General features: G+C 33.1%; 3 protein-coding genes across 6 annotated transcripts; 2 read left to right on the top strand and 1 right to left on the bottom strand.

The window, feature by feature from the left end:
* Positions 1 to 544: 544 nt before the first annotated feature.
* Zw (glucose-6-phosphate 1-dehydrogenase Zw) lies at positions 545 to 11,348 on the top strand. 2 transcript variants are annotated; one of them, XM_076519636.1, is made up of 7 exons: positions 545 to 685; positions 7,721 to 7,845; positions 8,102 to 8,469; positions 8,710 to 9,308; positions 9,546 to 9,751; positions 9,846 to 10,006; positions 10,080 to 11,348. In XM_076519636.1, exons 1-7 carry the CDS (start codon positions 670 to 672, stop codon positions 10,171 to 10,173), a joined length of 1,569 nt encoding a protein of 522 aa, XP_076375751.1. In that variant the 5' UTR covers positions 545 to 669; the 3' UTR covers positions 10,174 to 11,348. The 2 variants fall into 2 exon arrangements, with proteins under 2 accessions (XP_076375751.1, XP_076375752.1); XM_076519637.1 differs by lacking the exon at positions 545 to 685 and adding an exon at positions 5,549 to 5,708.
* On the bottom strand, positions 10,552 to 15,654 carry Strip (striatin interacting protein). Of its 2 annotated transcripts, XM_076519632.1 has the most exons (12): positions 15,549 to 15,654; positions 15,021 to 15,443; positions 14,821 to 14,940; positions 14,164 to 14,447; positions 13,597 to 14,086; positions 13,365 to 13,518; positions 13,128 to 13,282; positions 12,806 to 13,050; positions 12,498 to 12,725; positions 12,250 to 12,421; positions 11,976 to 12,180; positions 10,552 to 11,889 (listed from the first exon to the last, which is right to left on the bottom strand). In XM_076519632.1, exons 2-12 carry the CDS (start codon positions 15,021 to 15,023, stop codon positions 11,624 to 11,626), a joined length of 2,322 nt encoding a protein of 773 aa, XP_076375747.1. In that variant the 5' UTR covers positions 15,024 to 15,443; positions 15,549 to 15,654; the 3' UTR covers positions 10,552 to 11,623. The 2 variants fall into 2 exon arrangements, with proteins under 2 accessions (XP_076375747.1, XP_076375746.1); XM_076519631.1 differs by lacking the exon at positions 15,549 to 15,654 and having other exon boundaries at positions 15,021 to 15,542.
* A 2,849-nt stretch (positions 15,655 to 18,503) lies between these two features.
* LOC143258961 (uncharacterized) lies at positions 18,504 to 21,868 on the top strand. Of its 2 annotated transcripts, none has more exons than XM_076519629.1 (5): positions 18,504 to 18,818; positions 18,907 to 21,164; positions 21,272 to 21,361; positions 21,433 to 21,520; positions 21,613 to 21,868. In XM_076519629.1, the coding sequence occupies exons 1-5, from the start codon at positions 18,764 to 18,766 to the stop codon at positions 21,753 to 21,755; spliced, it is 2,634 nt and encodes an 877-aa protein (XP_076375744.1). In that variant the 5' UTR covers positions 18,504 to 18,763; the 3' UTR covers positions 21,756 to 21,868. The 2 variants fall into 2 exon arrangements, with proteins under 2 accessions (XP_076375744.1, XP_076375745.1); XM_076519630.1 differs by having other exon boundaries at positions 21,617 to 21,868.
* The last annotated feature ends 41 nt before the right edge of the window (positions 21,869 to 21,909 follow it).

A 21,909-nucleotide genomic window follows, 5' to 3' on the forward strand; every position in this document is an offset into this window, starting at 1 on the left:
ATATAGGTATACACACATGGTCGAGTTGGTTAGATCATCTTATGTACAATTTTTCTTGCAAACGGCATGTACGAAATAATCATAACATATTATTCATAATATTCTATAGAAACATAGAAACATAAAACGTTATTTCATAACAATATTAATTTTATTGTGTACTTCAATTTATATTTACATGTATATGTCTAAAAATGTTTAACTTGAAAGAATTTTTGAAAAATATAACTTTTCACGATAATGAATAAATTATACTGCACATGTACAGACTTTTATGTAGTAGAATTCTATTGCAAACATAAAAGTCTGTGCACATTGCAGATCCATAGAGATTTTATTTGTGAAATTAGTACAAGTACAAATGAGAAGGGAACCGTGGATCAAAATGGAGGGGGACGTAAAGACCTCGAAGAGATGAATAGACTCTTATGCTCAGTTTCAGCTTTTCAAAATGCCAATCGATCAGTGTCACGCGTATGATACCATTTCACTTCTTTATACTTAACCTCAACTATTATAAGAGGAAACCATCTATAACATTGTTATTTGGCGGTAGATCTAAGACTACATGTTACGTGTTATGTTCTGTCTGTGACCTCCAAAGACATCGAATTGTTATCAAGGCGATCAATTGAACATTTTTATCTCTCGTATCGTTAAAAATCTACGATGGACAGAGTTAGAAGTAAGTGAAATATTTTTTTTACTTTCTGCATCCATAACATTCAATATATCATTTACTTATTCCTTAATCTTAACAAAAATTTTAACTGATTTTGTAATTCTTATGTTTTATAATTTTTCTAATATTATTTATTTCATAATGACTGACTCCGTTGCGTTCTAAAACAAATGATATTTATGTGATAAAATCGTACGATCAATTTTTCTTCCGTTCGACAGATAACACCAAAAGGCAGCATTGACACTTGTTTCGAGACTTCTTCTCTAACGCGTAACGTTCCAGACTATCGTGTCATCTACTTAGTCCGTGAAATACAAATATATTAAATAATAATATATATAACACGTATACGAGATTTCAATAAAATCTGACAACAAACAACAAACCGGTTTACACATATACTATTTTACACTTACCTATTTACGTAATGCCACGAACGATTATCATTGCAGGCAGAGTTGCCGGAAAATTGATGGTGTGTGGAGCTTTCCGTATCGCAATCCCCCCCAAGCAATCGTTCACCAGCTCCTTTTTCCTCCCCATTTTTACTAGGGAATCTCGGATTGGAGGACACTTACATGATGAGGTAGCGTTGTGCTTAAAAAACTGACTTACGTATTGTCACGTGACGATTTAGTGCTGCTACGTATCCCCTCCATTACTCCAACAAGGGTGGGATGGGAGCAAAGAGAATCCCCTCGCTCCATCAATTTCCTGGCAACATCGCAGGTCACTTTGAGAAATAGGTGCCCGTCATAATACAGTTCTAGAAGTTTCTACATAATGGGGAACTTATAAACATTTGTTTTTCATTACATGCAGCTTTTGCCAATGGAAACAGTTATTTATCAACTTAGCGTCCTTGTTTATTTATAAATAAAAATCGTTGTTAGAGTCGTTACCAATTACAGATAAACAGCCTGCGAGTTTAGATAGGGACGAGTAATGATTATGCGACTCTCCGCGTGCAGAAGCTCGATGTTACGAACGAATAACGTGACTCAAATGTATCGCGTGATGATGTTGATAAGTCTGCGGGAAAAAGTATTATCAGTTCACGCGTATTTGTAATCACACTATTCTCTAAATTCGTACGCATCACGTGCATACACGACCAGACAAATGTTATCACTGTCACAAAAATATTCCATCAACAATTGATTAAGTATAGTAATGTCTATATAATTTTATCGGATCTATTTCACTAGTATCTTCAGTTTTTAATTCGAACAATTTTATAACTACGACCAACGAGAAATTCATTTGAAGTATACCAAAAAATTAGTCTCGCATTAGAATTGAATGCATCCTTGCTAAAATGAAATGATTATACGAATTTAACCTTTCGCACTCGAAAGATTTTTCTGATATAGCTACCAGCGACTCGAAGCAAATTTTGCAAAAATTATGATTTTACTATACCAAGTTGAATTCAAATAAAAATTATTACGCTTCGGTAAAATTTTATAGGAATTAATAAATAAATGATTTGGTGTTTTTATTTCTGTATTTTACATAATTACCTTACATTATTAATAATTTAGTGTTGCTGTATCGGCGACATCCGAGTGCAAAGTGTTAACAAGAATAATTTCTCTTTGTGTCTTACGGCTTGATTAAACATTTTCACGAGTGATTGTATGTATTTAATAGTGGCGCCAAAGGTCAAGAGCACGCCAGGCTTCTTGCAGCAGATTTAAATGACGTTCCTTCCTGAATAGAACTTCGTTCACTTTCTTTTCTAGTCGATTTACAGCGTACATCGATATTGCTCCATTAACTGCAACCAGATATCGATACCATCGCAATTCAAACGAGTTATCGGAACGTTAACATAATTTTTAAGATTTACTCAGTCGCTTACTGGTACTTAACATCAGATAAGTCTGTGTCTGTTACCAGGGGAATGTTATTGCGTTATTATAGAATAATAAACAGAGATTTCCACAAGTCATTCGATTTACGATTTACGATTTTATACAATTTTCATTAAAATTGACAGATACAATAAAATCGATCGATACTGATTTATTTATTAACATTTGTTTATTAAAACATGATTCACAGTTATAAAAATTGTTAGATCGATGGAAAATTAGTACATAATTGAAAGATACACAGTAGAACAGACATAGATCATAATTTTTGATGAGTAAAATTTAATTTCACATATTTTATTAATTTAGAAATTAAATGGATTCATCCGTGTTGCTAATATTAATCTCCGGAACATCTCTTGCAATTGTGACTGTAGCAATTCTGTTCCAATTGCACATCAACAAAGTTGTCTCAGTCGACGTGTCCTGGTATAAAATAACAGCTTTGTCACGGAAACGTGATTGCAATAAAGTAGTTTACGAAATCATCGTGAGTCTACATTAATTTCTGCAGTTTTCGAACGTAGACTCGCAGAACACTGTCGACAAAATCGCGATGAAAATCGAAACCACTTCGAATCTTGCGATGTAGTTCAAGGACCAGATTGGACAACTCGATCGCCTAATGACTCACGCGTTACTTGCCGAATCATTGACACTTGCTAAGTTCGCATACGCGGCTATTTTGCGTGCGTGTACAATTGACGCTTGTTATGTACACATAATATTCAATGCCACAGTAAATGCGTATATACATATTTACCTGAATAAATCTGCGAATGCCATCTAATTAAAATTCACTTATGAATATACGAACTCAGGTTATTTTGTTATATTTAGGTTTTTTTATACTTATCACGAATTTAGTAATAGTGTACGTTAGTTATTGAGTTTCTTTTCATTAAAAATAATTTTCTGGCAAAAATAATTTACTTGTATTAGCAAACAGAGGGATCAGTGAAAGATTATAATACTGTAGTGTTATAAAAATAGCGGTATGATTGGTCGCTGATGGCAATAGCATACTACGCTTGTTATCTCCTGCCAAAAATTGCTTAAAAACAGAAAACGGTCACGCCGTTTTTTAGATCTTAATGATAATTTGATTCGAGCATAGGGTTTAATATAAATATGTTCGATGCTAATTCGTTTGGATATGTCTAACCGGAAATTGCACGAAGTATACATAGTGAAGAGTGCATTCCTTTTTGCTTGGTCAACATTTTTTACCATTTCACAATGCATCGGTATGTACAGTACGAAGTATTTTATGTTCATTGTTGCACTGCAGATTTTATGTATCTATGGTAAAAATGTATAGATCGAATATAAAACAATAAAAACATAATTTACAAAACATAATTTAAAGATCTGATCACTTTATTTTTAATAGCATACAAAATAAACTGTTGCACGCCATTTGCTTAAAGTATCCACTTGTATGTCACGAGTCTTTATTACTGTTAGCTGTAGACTTAGTTTCAAGAAAACACTGTCCAGCTTGATACTAGAGGGTCGTTAAGGCGGCCGGTTTTTGCCAATTATTTTTCGCATCGGAATGCCCTTGACTATTGAGATTGGAATACGCTACCATGCGCTCGCTCCTCTGTAATGCTAGATGCTCGTAGCACAATTAAATATTGCTCACGCTATGCCAATGACGGATCAGTCCTGGACAAGTTCTCGTCCTCGTAACCAAAAAAACACGGATTGAGATTATAAACGCGTTCAAATCGAAAATGAGAATCTGGATTTTTGTTACTGTACGACATGGCTAATATATTTCCGTAAAGTAAGACTTCAATTATTTAAAGATCATCGTTTGACGCATCTCTTCGTTGCTACATGATAACGTCATCTTCTGCCATTTTACACGCCGAGCAAAGTAATCAATTATAGAATACAAGAATGAATGTATAAACTCTATTTAAAAACATTTTGACACACACACACACACACACACTATACTAGTACTATAATATGATACAAGTGAAAATTTGAGCTGTTATTTGAAGAAAAAATAGGTGAACGAGAATTTGTTATTCGTATCACGGCTTTTCTTAGTTTCCAACTGGAACAAAAACCACATCAAGCTTAATGAAGCGTGCGATTATACGAGAATATCGAAACGCAATATGTACACGCTGCGGAAGATGTATGTATACAGCTCGATTTTGCTTTTCATGGTTTATGTATAAGGTGAAGTGTACGAATATTTTTGTTCCTCGTTGTATTTATCTTAGCCTCTCAATGGTCACAACGTTCAGCATCTACATCCAGACACAACCGGATGCTTTTTTTAAATTTTCTAAATCATTTTCATTCAAGGTATACCGTAATGGAGGAGACAATATTAACTAACAAATCGCGAATACCGTGTTCAGGTAGAATTTACTTATCAACAACAACGTAACCTTGAGTTATAATACAGAACTAGAAAGTGTCTTTCTTTGAATCGTGCAAAAATGTCTCGCTAAGTTTTAACTACGATTTGTATATTTAAAAACCGTCCAATGACGTACGATAAATTTATCTGATGAATACTTAAAGTTCTCAAAAGATATAGTACAAAATAGATATATGTCAATAGATATATGCGTATGCGATAATAAATCGATAACTATGCAATATTCTAATATGGCCTTGCGTTTTCGTTATATGAAAAGTAGTTATAAATAAACTGAATTCATTGGAATACAATTTTAGCCACTCCCACTTTACTTTAATAAAAACCGCAATTTCTCAAATAAATAGTCAAAAATCATCAAGAGTCATCGTTGAGTGCACAAGGATCGATCTTCCGGTGCCAGAAATAAAAGGTAATCGTTATCGTGTCCTGCACACAGAAACTGTGGGCAAGAAAGGATTACGGATTATCTAGAATCGTGCATTATGTTCAATAGTTGTCGTTCTCACACCTGAGCGTGTAAGCGCTCTTGTACTTCGGAACCGTACATCTTTCTGAAGATGGGAAGTACTGACTTGCCAGTGAATAACGTGATCAGTCAGTCGGTGTCGAATAGTTGACGCGATCAGTTCGGACATCGGGTGGACTTACGGTTGAGTTCGTTTCCGGAAAAGCTTACGGTTTCTCGAATTCATTTTCGATCTAGACCACGACAGTGCTATCCTTGTAATCATGTTGAGTAAGTTATTCGGTGCCTGTGATAACCATCATTTTTCCGAACGCTTTATCATTATCAGCGACACTAAATATTTGATAATCGCGCTTGCCGATCATTCGAGTCACTGTGGAAACGAAAACGATTTTCTCTCTCCAACCATTGCTGAATATTGTCTGGTGCAATTAATATCTTACGATCTTTGCTGCTTCAAATTACCTCAGAAAAAAAAGAACACAATTTTTACTTGAATTGTAATTATGGTCTGTCGCCGATGTTAAAAATTATCAAATAACTGTCAAAGTTGAGTAATGTTGCCGTTGACTCGTCAGAAAAGGACAATAAGAAGATATCGCGTAGCTGGATAAAAAATTGAATAAACAGCAGGGTTGTAATGATCTGAGACAGTAGTCCGAGCGTACCTTGTCTATTTAATATTTCTTTCACTTTCCACTTGTTTTCGTTTCGATGTTTATCTTAAAAGTTTCTGTGATCTTGGACTTTTTTTTAAATGTACACGGTCGTTCTTGACGTATTAAGTTCGTAATATAATTTTTTACGAGATCGGTTGTGTTTATACAGTGCCATGTAAAAAGGTGTCGTTGCCATGATATGGTCAGTTCTCTAATGTTACGTAATATTTGTGGAAGCAGTTGTTAATTTGAATGTGAAGTAACATGTGTGTTACCTATGCATGATTCGCGATATGTGCGTACACAGTACTCGCATGATTTTGTACTTATTAATTCATTATCATGATTCATTATGAATCATATTAGTTTGATATTGTTGGAGGATGTTACGATGTTCGCAAAATATCATTCTATTATTTAAAATAATTTGCAATTTTACTTGATTTGCAACTCGCAAATATTTTCGGAAGAAGGAATTCATTTCTAAGGTGTTTACACATTGCAAGCCTGTTCTTGGTTTTGTGAAACGATACAATCCGTAGACATTAGTATGCGCATAATTTTGGTTTCAATATGATACAATATAGTACAGTTCGGTATGACTGTACAAATTATTTTTCTAAAGCTCATTTTTCAGTGGTTAACAAGAAAACGCAATTTCTATTAGCATTGCACTCGTTTTTAAGACAATTAAAAATCTGAATAATAAAATCGCCAGAATACTTATTATTGTGCACAACTTCCAGTTACGTTGTTATTACGCAAAACCATAAGCAATTTTTATTAACATGACTCCCCGTTGATTCTTAAAAAAGCATCCGGAATCGATTGTCACTGTTGATTATCTCGCATTGAATTCAATATTCAAATTACGTGAATTTATAAACGCTATCTTGTTTCCATCTAGAGGGCAGTATTGGAGTTTTGAGTATTCGAATTTACATGAGATTTAAAGACTCCCCAGAAAACGTTCTAATAGCCAATGTCACTTTAAAGTCACGGTGTCACAGGTCCTTGACCTCGTCTTGATACCGACTATGCGACATTATGAAAAACGTATGTAAAAATGTAGAAAGAAATATCGATGACCATGGCATGACTTTTGAAATGACGTGGAAAACACTTCCTTTTACTGGCTTTCAATTATTTCATCTTATCTTCGATATGAGCGCAACTTTGATTTTCGCTATGAAACTCTGCTCAGTGAAACTCTGCTTGATTAAACAATAAATAAAGATATTGTTTATTCCATAAAGAATGTCATTAGCAAGCAAAGGGGTTCGTAAGTACGTACAATTCGTAGTTTAGTGATTATTCTTGCCATAAGTAGAAATGGCCAGCAATTTACAGACACGCTGACCGAATTCTACTATGACTCAGCCCTCGGCAAAAGTAATCTATTTCTGCATTTTTGCATCAGTAATTACATTGTTTCCGCTTGTCCTTTAATTTGAGCGATATTTGTAATCTCATTCCTATTTAATTTAATTTACCTACAGGGAAAACCTTTTAAAGTAGATGTTACATTAATGTGAAAACAAAACTAATTATTCTTGTTTGTACCAAATTTTTAAATATATTCGCGATCAACGCAATTTTCATTTTCACGTTTTCCTGTCGCAGAAACGTCTACGGAAGAAAGCCTGCGCTTTATCAGGCAATCCCTGAAGTCGGAGGAAATGGATCACCTGGAAGGCACTCACTTCGATGGACTGTATCCTCATGTTTTCGTCACACTGGGTGCCTCTGTAAGTAATCATTTGTGCAAGCACTCATCCAGAAGATACTTATACTTTTCGCAACATGCATGATAAGATTAAAAAGATGATAAAGAGATTATCTTTCTAATTTTGCAAATGTATAGCTGATTGGAGCCGGGATTTGAACGGTTCCAAAAAAGTGATAGTCCAAGAATAATTTAAAGCATTGGGCATTTTTTTTATCATAAACGCATCTTTCTCTAAAACGAACAAACCAGATTAACAAATTGTATGATGAATGCAGGGCGACTTGGCCAGGAAGAAGATCTACCCGACGCTATGGTGGTTGTTCAGGGACAATCTCCTGCCAAAGACCACAACGTTCGTCGGTTACGCAAGAACCATCATGACCGTCACTCAATTGCGTTTGAAGTGCCATCCCTACATGAAGGTGAAGCCAGATGAGAAAGAGAAGTACGAGGAATTCTGGAGACTGAATCACTATGTCGCTGGCACGTACGACACACCCGAACCGTTCCAACTGTTGAACAACGAGCTGAAGAAACTCGAGCATGGCTACCAGAATGCTCACCGATTGTTCTACTTGGCTCTGCCACCAAGCGTTTTCGAAAGCGTCACTGTGCACATCAAAAACATCTGTATGGGCGAGAAGTGAGTGCACAGTGTAGAGGCACTTGTAAAACTAGTCTTATACGTTCACTTTCTTTTCAGAAAACTTTTAAGATAGCTTTTTCATACTCCTAGTAGCTTTAGCTGCTTCTTTGGTAAATGCATTGCTTCGAGGTTACTTATTTTGCTCCGTAGTTCGATAAAACTTTCATACTATACAGAAATATGTCTATCTTTAGCTACCTATACGAAACGTTAACATTAATATCTTTCACATTATAGGGGCTGGACCCGAGTGATTATAGAGAAACCATTTGGCAAGGACGCGATCACATCGCAGATTCTGTCTGATCACCTGGCTAGCCTGTTCAAAGAAGAACAAATTTATCGTATCGATCATTATTTGGGCAAGGAGATGGTGCAGAACTTGATGACCATCAGATTTGGCAATAGAATATTCAGTCCCACCTGGAATAGGGACAACGTAGCCTCCGTACAGATCACGTTCAAAGAGCCGTTTGGTACCCAAGGCAGGGGTGGTTACTTCGACGAGTTCGGGATTATCAGGGACGTGATGCAGAATCACTTGTTGCAAATTTTGTCTTTGGTTGCGATGGAGAAACCTGCATCTTGCCATCCTGATGATATCCGAAACGAGAAAGTTAAAGTTTTAAAGTGTATGAAACCTTTAGAACTGAAGGACGTAGTGTTAGGTCAATATATCGGGGATGCCGAGTCGGAGGATCCTGAAGCGCAGTTAGGATACTTAGACGATCCAACTGTACCACCTGGTTCTAATACACCTACGTTTGCTTCAGCTGTCTTAAAAATTAATAACGAACGGTGGGACGGTGTGCCCTTCATCCTTAGATGTGGAAAAGGTAAATAGCATCATGTTGATCGTTACAGTATACAACACTAATGGGAGCATTTATGTGTAAAACAGTGCTTAATGTTATGTACATTTACATACATAATGGTATATACATTTTTTAAGCAAATTAGTTTTTTAGAAATCTATTTATGCGAACGAATTCAGCAATACATGCAAGTCATGCATTCATAGTATACTTTGGTATTGCACTTAATATTTAACTAGATTATTTATTATTCACCAGCGCTAAATGAACGGAAGGCGGAAGTTAGAATACAATATCAAGATGTGCCCGGCGATATATTTGATGGAAAAGCGAAAAGAAATGAATTAGTGATAAGAGTACAACCTGGTGAAGCTCTGTACATTAAGATGATGACCAAATCTCCCGGTATCACGTTCGATATGGAAGAAACCGAGTTAGATCTCACTTATGGAAATAGATACAAGGTACGTACCTGTAGCCCATCAACTATAATTAAATTGGATTACAAATGTTATCACAAGTAAGATAATTTTAAATGTGGTAATGTATCCGTTTTAGAATTTAAAACTACCTGATGCATACGAACGACTAATATTAGATGTATTTTGTGGATCGCAAATGCATTTCGTACGTAGCGATGAGCTCTCAGAAGCGTGGAGAATTTTCACACCATTGCTCCATCAAATGGAGAATGAACAAATTAAGCCCGTTCCCTACAAGTAAGTTTTAATAGATTTAAGAATCATTAGCAGTGCATCGAATCAGATGTCTATATTTTATTTTTTTTATTAGATACGGTTCTCGTGGACCAAAAGAAGCTGATGAAATAGCAAAACAGAACAACTTTGCTTATTATGGTTCCTACAAATGGGTAAAGCCAGAGTAATTTAATATATCCAATATTATCAACATCACAAACCTCAGAAATTTGTACTTCAGTTCATTATCTGTGATCATAGCATTCCATATTTTTATACCAACAGATACACGGTACTTATCCGAAATTTGATATACATATATAATTAATTTATTGAAGAATCGAATCATTTTAACAGCTTTTTTAAGCATAAAGTGGGAAAAGTGTGCATTTTACATGACAAATGAAAACTGTAAGTGCCTTCGAATAAAATGTGATCGTTCGATTTGTAACTTTGTATAATCTCAAAGTAATTTATACTAATTGTTATAAAATCTTTTATACACTTTTATACGAAGAATGTAACTTATGTTATGACAACGTAAGGAACAATTTAAGGATTACAACTTGTATGTAAACCATTATTTTATTTAATTTTGACGATTTAAACATGATGCCAATCTCGCATAAAATACTATGTACAATAGCCGAAGTATTATAAATTGTACGCCATGAGTATACCTCGTCGAAACCATTTAATAATACATTGCAATAAATAAATAAAGGAAAGTTACACGCTCTACATTTTGCACGGTTCATGACAAGTCATATTTTCTTTTTTTGGATGATTGAATTTATAAATTTATTCAAGATGGTATCTTTTATTCAGCTCTCTCTTTTTCTTGTACTAAGAGATTAACTAAATGTAAAGGACACAGATCAGGCACATATTATTGCCACATTTAATGATGAACCAACAAAATTCATATATAAAGTTTGCAAAGTCTTCTTTAAAAAAACGCAGTTCCAATCACATTTATATATTGTACGCGTTAAAATTTATATTTTGTTTTGTTTTGTTTGTAAATATTGTAAAGTTTATAATCGTATATATTAATCCTATAACAATGGAAAAATCGGGTATATATAAAAATTATACAAAATACAGGAAGATTAAATCGATGCGCAATTCGCGAAATATATGTCACATTATCGAAAATTAATTTACAGAAACTTAGACGATTAAGTGTGAATGATACATTTATATACCTACATATATCTGAACAAATTTATTCTAGTTCATTGTAAATACATAAGAGACGATTATATATGCTTACTTATAACTATGTAATCGTAAAGTATTGCTACCAGCAATAACCATAGCACAAGTTAAATACACATAAAATAAATGTAAAAAAAGGAAAGGTTACACGCGTTATCTTCTAAACAGTCGTTTCTCCTTTTGTGTTCACTAATTTATTTTTCTTTTTACTAAACGTTTGTTCGATTAGGACCATTCACAGTTCCAATGTACATAAACCAAATAGAAATTCAGTTTCGGTTGTATCGATATGGCAATGTTTCTTTCATTTTTAACACTTCACAATAGTGCATAATATGTAAAAACGTCGAAATACCATCCAAATCTATTTGTCAGTGGCAATACCATTTTTCAATGTGTGTTACACTCATTAAAATTTTAAAGTTCACACGATTCAGGATTCAACAGTAAGTCCCAGTTAATGCTCTTCTCAAATACTTCCTTTTGTAACCATAATTCACAATGTTGTTTAAACTCTTCGGTCAGTTCAACTTTTGCACCGAGGACTGATATAATAGAATTATCAACAGGTTCCATGTCTTTGTTTTTAGGAGCATTAGAATATCGACGATTGTTAAACTGATCAACACACGTACGTAGCTCGCATTCTTCTGCTTGAAAATCCCAAGGTCGTGCTTCTAAATCTAAAATATGATAGAAATTTTCAATTTCTTCCAATGACGTTTACAATGTGGCACTACATGTAAATAGTAATAATCTTTTATCTTACCATTGCCATAAGCCCAATCATCGTTTAAACGATGTCTTACTTTCGCATAAATTACGCTAATTGTTTTCATGTTAGCTTTCCGCCATTGGCGTCCCAAGTATTTGGTTTGCATCTTTAATAATTTTAATACGTACAACTGCATCATTGCATGTTTAACTTTCAATGTACGCTTTAATATAGGAGCAGATTTAAAGACGACCAGCATCTGGTAGAAGAATAGAGTTAAGATTTACTAGCAAATAAAACCAATATTTAAAGCAAGTGTAATATTTACCATAATCCTACTATGCTTCCATTTCGTTAATTTGTTAAGAATTCGTAATAAATTAATACTGGAGAAAACATTTCGCCAAGAGTACGTTTGGCTGTGTTCAATCTCAAGGCTTTCTATAGTTAATTCTGGTTGATCACCGATGACGCACATAGGGAAGTCCAAAACTGGAATACTGTAATAGAAAGACAAGTAACAAGGATAATTCCGGTAAATTAAATGAACTGTGCTAATCATAGATGAACACATACACATTCTTAGCTTCAATGTAAGCCACAATATTCTGATTTAAAAATTTTAAAACAAGTGGTATGCAGTTAGCAAATACTAAATGCTGTGACATAAATTCGAATTGATATATGTGATTCAGTTTGAAATGTTTTAACAAGAGTAACAGAATCGCAGAAACTGCTTTAACAATAATTTCCTTGTGTCTGTTCACATCGATACCAAGCGACATTGATTGAATAACCGTCATACTGAAAAAGACCATGTACAAATTAGGACATTTATGGTGAAAACAAATTAGATAACGACAGATTGAAGGGTTTATTCCTACGGCATTTGTCCAGGTAAAACATCAGCCATGATATTTGTACTATCTGTCTTGGCTTTGCTGGTTGGTGCAGCCGAGAGTAAAATTTTTAACAACGCGATCATATACTGTGGAAGATTCGGCAACATAGCTTGATATAATATTTCTGTTGGTGTTTGACGAATCGGAGGCTCTGGTGTACTCATTGGATTCCTAGCTATTTCCTCTTCTTTTTTTATCTGAACTTCAGCTAAAGATGTATACATGTGCTAAAAGTATAACAAATTGTATATATCCAATCAGCCTTCTAATTAGAAAATAGAAAGCTCATGGTTACTAAACTTACTCGTTTTAGTGTATTAATACCTTCAAGTATCGGTTGAGGCAGACCAACCAAACTTTCTCTGTCTCCTTGTACTTTGTAACCAACAAATTTTAGTCTAGCTACTTCAAGGAATTGATCAATATCCTTTTGTCTGACTTTCGGTGTCCATGGTAAACCTATGGGAATAAGTTATATATAATCACTTTATATAAAGTGATATGAATATGAAAATACACATTTATAATGTGTAGATTTTACCTTTTCCCTTTGTAACTGGTGGAGTACTAGGCCTTACTTCTACATGATTATCTTCAAAGAAAGGCTCATTCCAACCTGGATTTTTCAATTCTGAAATATCAAATACCATTTCTGACAATGGTTCGTCCAATGACCTTTGTTTCATCAAACATTGCTGGAATAATTTACAAAATTACAATGCTAATATTTATGCAATACATTTCTATAATTAAATATGTAAAAGACAACATACTCGTCGGTATTTATATGGTGTCTTCTGGTTATGTATCTCAATTAAATCTCCAGCATTAATTGGAGGTGAACTAGCTCTCATAGTCTTAGCAACTTCTATGGTATCTTCTTGATGCGTATCAAGACCAGCTTCCTCACGATATTGTTTCTTCAATTTCCTTAGTGTATCAATACCACCGAGAGACACCAAGATTAGCTTCCACAAGAGTAGAAGTACCTTTTTCATTGCAAAATTCGGCGCTGATCCACTGCAAAAGCATGTTACCATACCAAGAAGCTTAATTATAAGCAGTTCTTCACCATATGGGTTTATTAAATCTTCTTTAAAAGATTCAACATGATTCTTATAAATACTGTGCTCTAAATTCTTCGTCTCTTCTCTCATTACTTCGGTTATAATATATAAAACAGATAGAATTACCCTTAAATCGATAGAATCATCAAGACTAACAGTTATTTTCCTCATTGCTGAGGTAACTGTTGTACTGTTCCTAAAACACGAAAGATGTGTATGTAGAAATTCTGGTAAGTTTAATAGAAAATCGTTCACACATATATAAAAACTCACTCAATTTCAATATTAAGAAGCTGAACGAATGCTGAAAAAACTCCAGCTTCATACAATAACATTACATTTGTTCTAGTCCAGTCTTGCTGCTCTTTATCAGACTGAACTTCAGCCCAGCAACCTTGAGCTAAATACAAGATACACCTTGCAGCCTTCATTCTTAACTGTTTATTGGAGTACTCCAACTGATCTAATAGCTTTGAAATCACTGACTTCTGTTCTGTTTCCGTTAAGTTTTGCCACCATGGTCGTAATTTATAAAACTCCATTTGTTCTTCAAAAGCCTGAGAACAGGTATATTCATGTTTTATTGGTTTTATTGCAGACAGAGTTTAAATATATCAAAAATAAAAATTGTAAATCTTTAAACTATTTAACATGTTGACTACTATGTCACCTGCATTTGGATATTGGAATTATTTGTTCAAACTTAAAAATTAATTTCTACGCTGATTGAAGGAGTAATTAATATCATACATCTTAACTTCTTAGTATATATTTTATTAAATAAACTGCTTTGATTTTATTGAGTTTTCATGGTTATTAAGTGGGTGCTCAACATGTTCGACAAATACATAATTAGATATTTACTAAACAAAAATTATATATATAGTATTACATTACTTAAGTACATCTGTTAATTGTCTCTATACTCACAGTAAGATTAACGTGCAATTCATATTGTTCTGTATAGCTGTATAATTCTGCGATTTCATTAGCATGTGTATCTGCATCATCATAAACAAAGTCTAAATCTCCATTTAATTTAAGTGTTTCCTAAAAATGAGAAGAAAAGATTATAATGATTTAATATTACTTTTCTTGAATACAAAAGCAGCAACAAATAAGTTACTCACCATTTTGTGAATGTCAAATTTAATGAGTATTGCACAGGCAAGCGTATGAATCGTTGTCGAAAAATTGCACTCTATGGTATATAAATTTTAACAATTCAAGCGATAAACGATGGCAAGTGCATCTGCTAAGAAAGGTTAGAGACGATTCAGTCCTCGCGATACTTGCCGCTCCTTACGTTTGTCAGATATTCTTCGCTCAATTCACAAAACATTTATTTGCATCACTAGTAGAATATATAACTAATAGGGGGATGGTCATGCTTCCCGTGTCCATCATTAACGTAGGATAACATTTTCTAACAGAGATTAAAAACGTTTTACACACTGCATCCCTAGCGCAATTTATGAATCGATATCTCTTTTAAGCAATCATTGAAACTGTTCTTATGAATCGATTAATTTTTGTTATGCACACTTGTCTATCTGAAAATATACATATATCTTTTCTTTATTCGATAATATTGAGGAGTTTCATCGACATAAACGTAAACCGATTACAATGGATTAGATATCAAAATATGTACATACATACATACACAGTTGTCCACCTCGTCATAGACTATGTATAGCAAAGAAACGAAAATCCTTCTGGAATATTTAATGTTCATATCTTTAAATTCGGTGTCCTTGATTATCTGCATTACATACAGGCCGTACTGCCGTTTACTCAGGCCAATATTTTTTTTTGAAGTTTTTAAGCGTAATATGTATTTTATTTTATAATATGTATTGATATTTCGTATCAATATCTAACCACAGACAATGTATAAGAGGTATATTCGAAAATTTTTAAAAAATTTTGTAAATTTGTAAGTTGTACGAGTCAACGAAAAGTCAGTCGTCGAAAAATTTTTGCCGTCTAACTTTTTGTCGGTTATACTAATTATTTTCTATAGAATATGCAAAGTTTTTAAGATTAGTATTTGATTTGCACTGTTCCCAGCTTTGTTAATGCCATTGGAAGGAAATAGGAACTGTAGGAAATGCATAAATGATTTCAAACACTTAATTAATAGTTTTACATGACTTTTATTTTCACACTCTTCTAGACATACTTTATTTTATAATAATGTACTGATTTCTAAGAACTCTCTTCGTTTCGCTTTTACAACGATGAATTGACGATCTTGTGAGTTTGTAATTGTTGTTTGCGAATGCTCCAAAACGACTAACTTCTAGATCAGCGATCGGTAGCAGAGACGTGTCACCACGGAGGAATATCTGCACAAGGAATTCGATGCTGAAAACAAGAACACGGAAGAGAATTAGAATCTGTTCTGTAGCGTATTCGTATATTATACATATGTTTTAAACACTTTCTGGGATCATTTTTTGATCTTTTTCAACTGATAGCAGCCCGCGTGGTATCTTTAGTACTTCCGTGTCTGTTTTAAAAAATTGCTAAGAGAAATCATGGCATAGGAAAACTTTTCAAGCACAAATACCTCGCAAAATTATTTCGGTAAATTACCTTCGTTGCAAACCCAATTCGAATTTTGTAAAACTCCTAGCTCCAGATTTAACAGAATCTTGTATTTTTATCAAAAGCATTCATTAAAATTTTTGAAATATAAATAAGTACCATTGTCATCGTTTGAATGTACGCGCCGTATGAACGCTCATAGTTCCAAAGTTCCAAATCATAAATTGTGCCGTATTAATAGCTTCACCCGTGTGAAGCTGGCTCATCACAGTAACCAATATTAATGAAATATAGCTAAAAAAATTGCTCTTTAATTGCCCTCAATTGTCCACCATTCAGTTTTAATTGCTAACTTAATTTTTTTTTTTAAACATTCAAGAAACTTTTTTGAGACGCTTAGGGACTATTATGAGAGGTTGGAGACTTTTAATAATACGAAATTGCTGAAATACTTACCAAAGAATTGCTCCTTAATTGCCGATTATTGTTCTGTAATTACTTTTAATTGTTTACTTCTACTTTTCAAGAAATTGCCTAAAAATTATCATATGGTCGTGACTCCCTGAAGTCGGCCGACGATACACGCGAAGTTAGTCGAAGGTATAAGCCCGTCATTGCAATGCAGTATGTAGAAGTTGTACTATTTCAGAACATCGTAAATAGTTGTTCTTTAATCGTTTCTTATCGTCCCTAAATTAGTTTTGATTGCTTCCCGTTAGTTTTTAATTAATTTCCAAAATAATGTTCATGATAACTAATATATGTATGTAAAACGCTTGGTAGTGTATTTTGCGAGCAAATTTATGTCAATTTGGAAATAGATGGTTCGGTATTTGGGAGCAGACACTTTGCGTTGCCAAATTAATGGCAAACAATCTTGTAGCGAAATGCTTCATTTGAAGAGGACATGCCGGTAGCACTCATGTGGTAGTGCTATAAGGTTTGGCCTGGATTTGGCCCGTATTTGGCATCGACAAGGCGTTGGTGCGAAATCCGATGTGAATTGTGGAAATAGATGGCTCGGTATTTGACATAACAGCGTACAATCAGATTCATGTCAAATTCAGGACAAATTGCTTACTGGCTAAATACTGTTCCTTCCTCGCTCAATAGTGTTGTACAATTAGCTGTATTTGCTCTCTTCCACATTTCAAGAAATTAAAAAAAACCAAGCTACTAATTCCCCTTTCTAGACTAGAATTTATCCATACGTAGAAGTTGTTTAACCCTTTCGATACGAGCGCGCTGTTCGTGACACTTCCGCTGTACGGGGTGTCGCGCCGAAAATATGCAAATAGTATAGAGTTAGTCCTCTTCTGTATGAAGATTTTCTTAAGCGTTAAATAATAACTGCGTTTAATCCGTTTCTAAATCTCTTGTTTCTTATAAACATTCTGTAAAGAGCCTATAATGTGTTAAAATCTATGAACAAGTTTCGAACAAAAATGTAACCTCAAATTTTTTTAATTAATTGAGATCAAACGACAATTATACCTGTAGCTGTTTTTTTCGGAATTCTTGTAAGAAAAGACTTTATTAGAATAATTTCTAATATGTCATAAACCTTGAATCGAACAATTCAAGGTTTTATGTGTATGTGCAAAATATATTTTCAATATGATCCTTATCTAATACGTCGGTAAAATAGAATCTTACCAACTGTAGATATCATTTTTTATAGTAAAAATACTTTTTTTTATATCTGACGAATAAAGGTACTTTTTTAATTTGAAGTGCATTTGTTCGTAGCGTTGAATAAAATTTTAACTTGGAATAAATATTCAAATAACTTTTGTCAGCTCGAATAAACGCAATTTATGCATTATTTCAGAAATTTCGAATTATTAAAAGACCCCAACTTCTCATAAAAGTCCCTAGGCGTCTCAGAAAAGCTTTTGGATATTTTTCAAAAAGGATTCGTGAGCAGTTAAAATTAATTGGTGAGCAATTGTGGGCAATTAAAGAGCAATTTTTTGACTTATATTTCATTAATACTGATTACTATGGCGAGCCAACTTCAGTAAAGTTATTGAAATTAATGTTCAGTACGTTGGCTGTATTGACTTTAAAATGGTAGTGTGGAACGTTACAACTATGCTTTGAAAAAGTAATTTTTGAATTTCATGTGCGAGTAATATTAGTTGCATTCATTATTATTTTTATTATTCTTATTATTACTATTCTTATTCTTATTATTTTATTGCACTATCCATAAATAGAATTTTTGGATAGATAAATCAACTTTCGTAAATTACGTGTACATTAAATTATCTTAACCAAGTAATGTTAGTCGTAGTTTATATTTTAATAAGGAAGTAACATGAGTCGACAAAGAAGACATGCTGAAGATTTTACGGATTCGTTAAACAGTTTCAGTAAGTAAATGTAATATAGATTTTAAATTAACATACCACAAATATTTGTATGTATCGAATTGACTATTAAATAATTCGTTTTTTTCAGACCATACTACTGGCACTGATACTGTATGTTCCAAATCTCAAGATAGTTTGGATCAGATAAAAGAATGTAATTTTCTTTCTAATAGATCCACACGCAGTAGTAAACATTCACTTATTCTAGCAGGTAGTTACACAAAAAGTCCACTAATTCTAGATACATCTACTACGTCTGTTAAACCTGCTCAATCAGTACCAGATTTAAATAAATGTATTGATTTATTTCAAAATGATAGCTTGAAAGAGGAATTTGCATCTAATAGTAAATTCAATCATATATGTATGAAAGGTGATGCATTAATGTCAACTTCATCAAAGACAAAAAAGAGAGATACCAACTACAACATTCATCGCAATAAATCTGAGAAAAATTTAATTAAATCAACACCAAAATCATGGCCAACTGAAACTAATTGTAAATCCAGAAATATAAATATTTCTAATGCACAGTGTGAATATGATCAAGAAGCTGTTGGAACAGATAAATTTGAAAGAATACTTTGTTCTTTAGACAATCAGCTTAATAAAATAAAAGAAGCTTCACAAACAGAATCAGTGTTAAAACGGTTATCTCAGACATTTATGACCTCACCTAAAAATTTCACACAACAGTTGATGACTATTATTGAAGAATCAGTTACAAACAATGGTGATGATACATGTAATGTAGCAGCATTCAATTTGAGCAGATTAACAACAGAATTTCGAAAAATGTGTAAATTTATAGAAGATGAATCGTGGCCTGACTGGGCTCCATCTTTGTCTTCAACAAACGCAAGCTTAGAAGGCGCAATAAGTCCAGAGAACAATAAATTTGACGATGGGGAATCTAGAAAAGAAAAATTACTATCTAGATCTATGAGTATAGCTTCTTTACCTAGTACACCATTGTCTGCAACATGTGTACTTAAGAAAAGGTTCTTCCAAAAAATCTCAAAAAACCGATTTAGTGGAAGTGTTGATAATGTAACAAATTTATCTCCAAATATATCTAGTGTTGAATCTTTTGAACGTTTGGAGGCACATTGTAAGAAGTTGTTTCCAGAGGAGAAGGAATCTTCTGATACTTTACATAGAAGTCTTTCAATGCCTTCATTGTTAAGTATGTCTTACCTTGAAGATATTTGTGATCAACAAATGGCTTCATTGAATAGTTCTGATGCTTGTAACAAAGACAAAATTATTTTCAGTACACCTAATTTACATAATAAATGTTTGGAACAATCTTTGATAAATAAACTTGATTTTAAGTGTACTAAATTACAACAGGAATCAGATTGTAAATCTACAGATTCTGAATATGACAATATTTCATATTCTAAGAAAAGATCTATAAGATTTAACAAAAGATCTGAGTTCAGTACCATAAATACTGATAAAATCACAAGTGATTATAGAACATTTGATACAGACGAGTTAGAGAAAACACTTTTACAAGATATAGCTGAAAAAAGGAAGAGATGTCTTGATACAGCAAGGCTCATCACAGAAATCAATGCAAATACTAATGTTGTGGAAGAAAAAAAATCACTAGGAGAGTCTTCTCTATCTACTATAACTGATTCAGATTCATCAGTTAATAATGAAGCCGAGTTTTTAAAAACTTTGATGTCTTGTAAAGATTATTTGACATATTTGGAAAGGCAGAAACCCATTTTTAATTTATTTAAGAAGTTAAAACCGAGTACACCTAAAACTCCATCAAAAAGTGCAGAAGAAATTATAAAAAATATAGGAGCTAAGAATTCAACAAAAGAATGTTCAAAAACGAAATCATGTGTATTGAGAAAAAGTCCATTAAACCCGAACGGAAACATTTATAATATACGTAATTCACCATTATCGAGAGAGATGAATAAAGATAATACAAAAAAATTGGAGCAGTCAACACCAAAACTCTTTGTTACACCAGGTAAAAGTCCTCAAACATTAAAATATAAAAGGAAAAAGGAATATTTTCCTAATATATGTAGCCCTCCAAAAAATGGTTTGGAAGAACATATTTTGAAAAGTCCACATGCAAAAGGATTGTACAGATTGAATTATAATACTATAGTATCACCAGTTGGTATGTACATACGAGGTACAGATATGCAACTTATAAAAAATGTTCATGCTAAAACTGACGATATGTTACTTACACCTACAAGAAAGACCATTAAACCATTACCAGGTGGAAATTCAAAATCATCTATCCAAAAGGCTCTACTAAAACTGAATTTATCTCCTAAATTAGGAGTAAATCAAATGCATAAACAGGAGGTATATTAATCGTGAATTATATAAATAAAAAAATTTTTAATGAAGAATCAATTTTATGAAAAATATTTGATTATGGATACTAAAATACTAGTTTCAATTTTTTGCAGGTAATTGTGAATAAAGAGAATAGTAACACCCCAAAAAGCCATTTTATACTTCCCAAGGTTTCTTACGAGCTTCCTTCACGAGTAAAAACAGTATGTATTACGAAGTGATTACTTTTGAGTGATTACATATATATCATATTTATACATTACACATTCAACAGATAAAAGAAATGAAAACATCCAAAGTGGGAAATCGGGTACAAAAATTGATGGAATCAGCACAAAGTAAAGTAGTTATTCGACATGAAGGTATTATAAAAGCATAATCTATGTATATGTATGTAAAGTATGAATATAAACTTCTGCAAATGATGATACACAAATTTTAATTCTATTATTAGCTAGGATTAAATCACAACATAAGCAGGAAGCTACTGGATTAACACCAACTGATGAAGTATTCGAAATACAGTATAAACCCGAAGATATATCTATACATGTAGAACAGGCAGCTGGCAGAACGAATTTTATTCATAAACAATAATGCATGAAACTAGTATTTTATAATTGCAAATAAAACGATATTTTATATTATTGTTACGGGTAAACAACGAAAATTAAGGGGAAGTACTTTCTAATAAAGTTTGTATTTTCTTATGCTTGTGTTTTATTAATTTTATTGTTTCCAATTATATTGC

Source organism: Megalopta genalis, chromosome 3 (assembly GCF_051020955.1).
Source record: "Megalopta genalis isolate 19385.01 chromosome 3, iyMegGena1_principal, whole genome shotgun sequence".
Classification (NCBI taxonomy): Eukaryota; Metazoa; Arthropoda; class Insecta; order Hymenoptera; family Halictidae; genus Megalopta; species Megalopta genalis.

Coding starts and splice junctions, on each gene's coding strand:
- Zw (XM_076519636.1), top strand. Junction 8,470..8,709: donor AACATCTGTATGGGCGAGAA/GTGAGTGCACAG, acceptor TTCACATTATAG/GGGCTGGACCCGAGTGATTA. Junction 10,007..10,079: donor ATTAAGCCCGTTCCCTACAA/GTAAGTTTTAAT, acceptor TTTTTTTATTAG/ATACGGTTCTCGTGGACCAA.
- Strip (XM_076519632.1), bottom strand. Junction 13,283..13,364: donor ACCAGTTACAAAGGGAAAAG/GTAAAATCTACA, acceptor TTATTCCCATAG/GTTTACCATGGACACCGAAA. Junction 13,051..13,127: donor GTATTAATACACTAAAACGA/GTAAGTTTAGTA, acceptor TTATACTTTTAG/CACATGTATACATCTTTAGC.
- LOC143258961 (XM_076519629.1), top strand. CDS start 18,764: ATGAGTCGACAAAGAAGACATGCTGAAGATTTTACGGATTCGTTAAAC. Junction 21,362..21,432: donor TTCCTTCACGAGTAAAAACA/GTATGTATTACG, acceptor CACATTCAACAG/ATAAAAGAAATGAAAACATC. Junction 21,521..21,612: donor AGTAGTTATTCGACATGAAG/GTATTATAAAAG, acceptor TTCTATTATTAG/CTAGGATTAAATCACAACAT.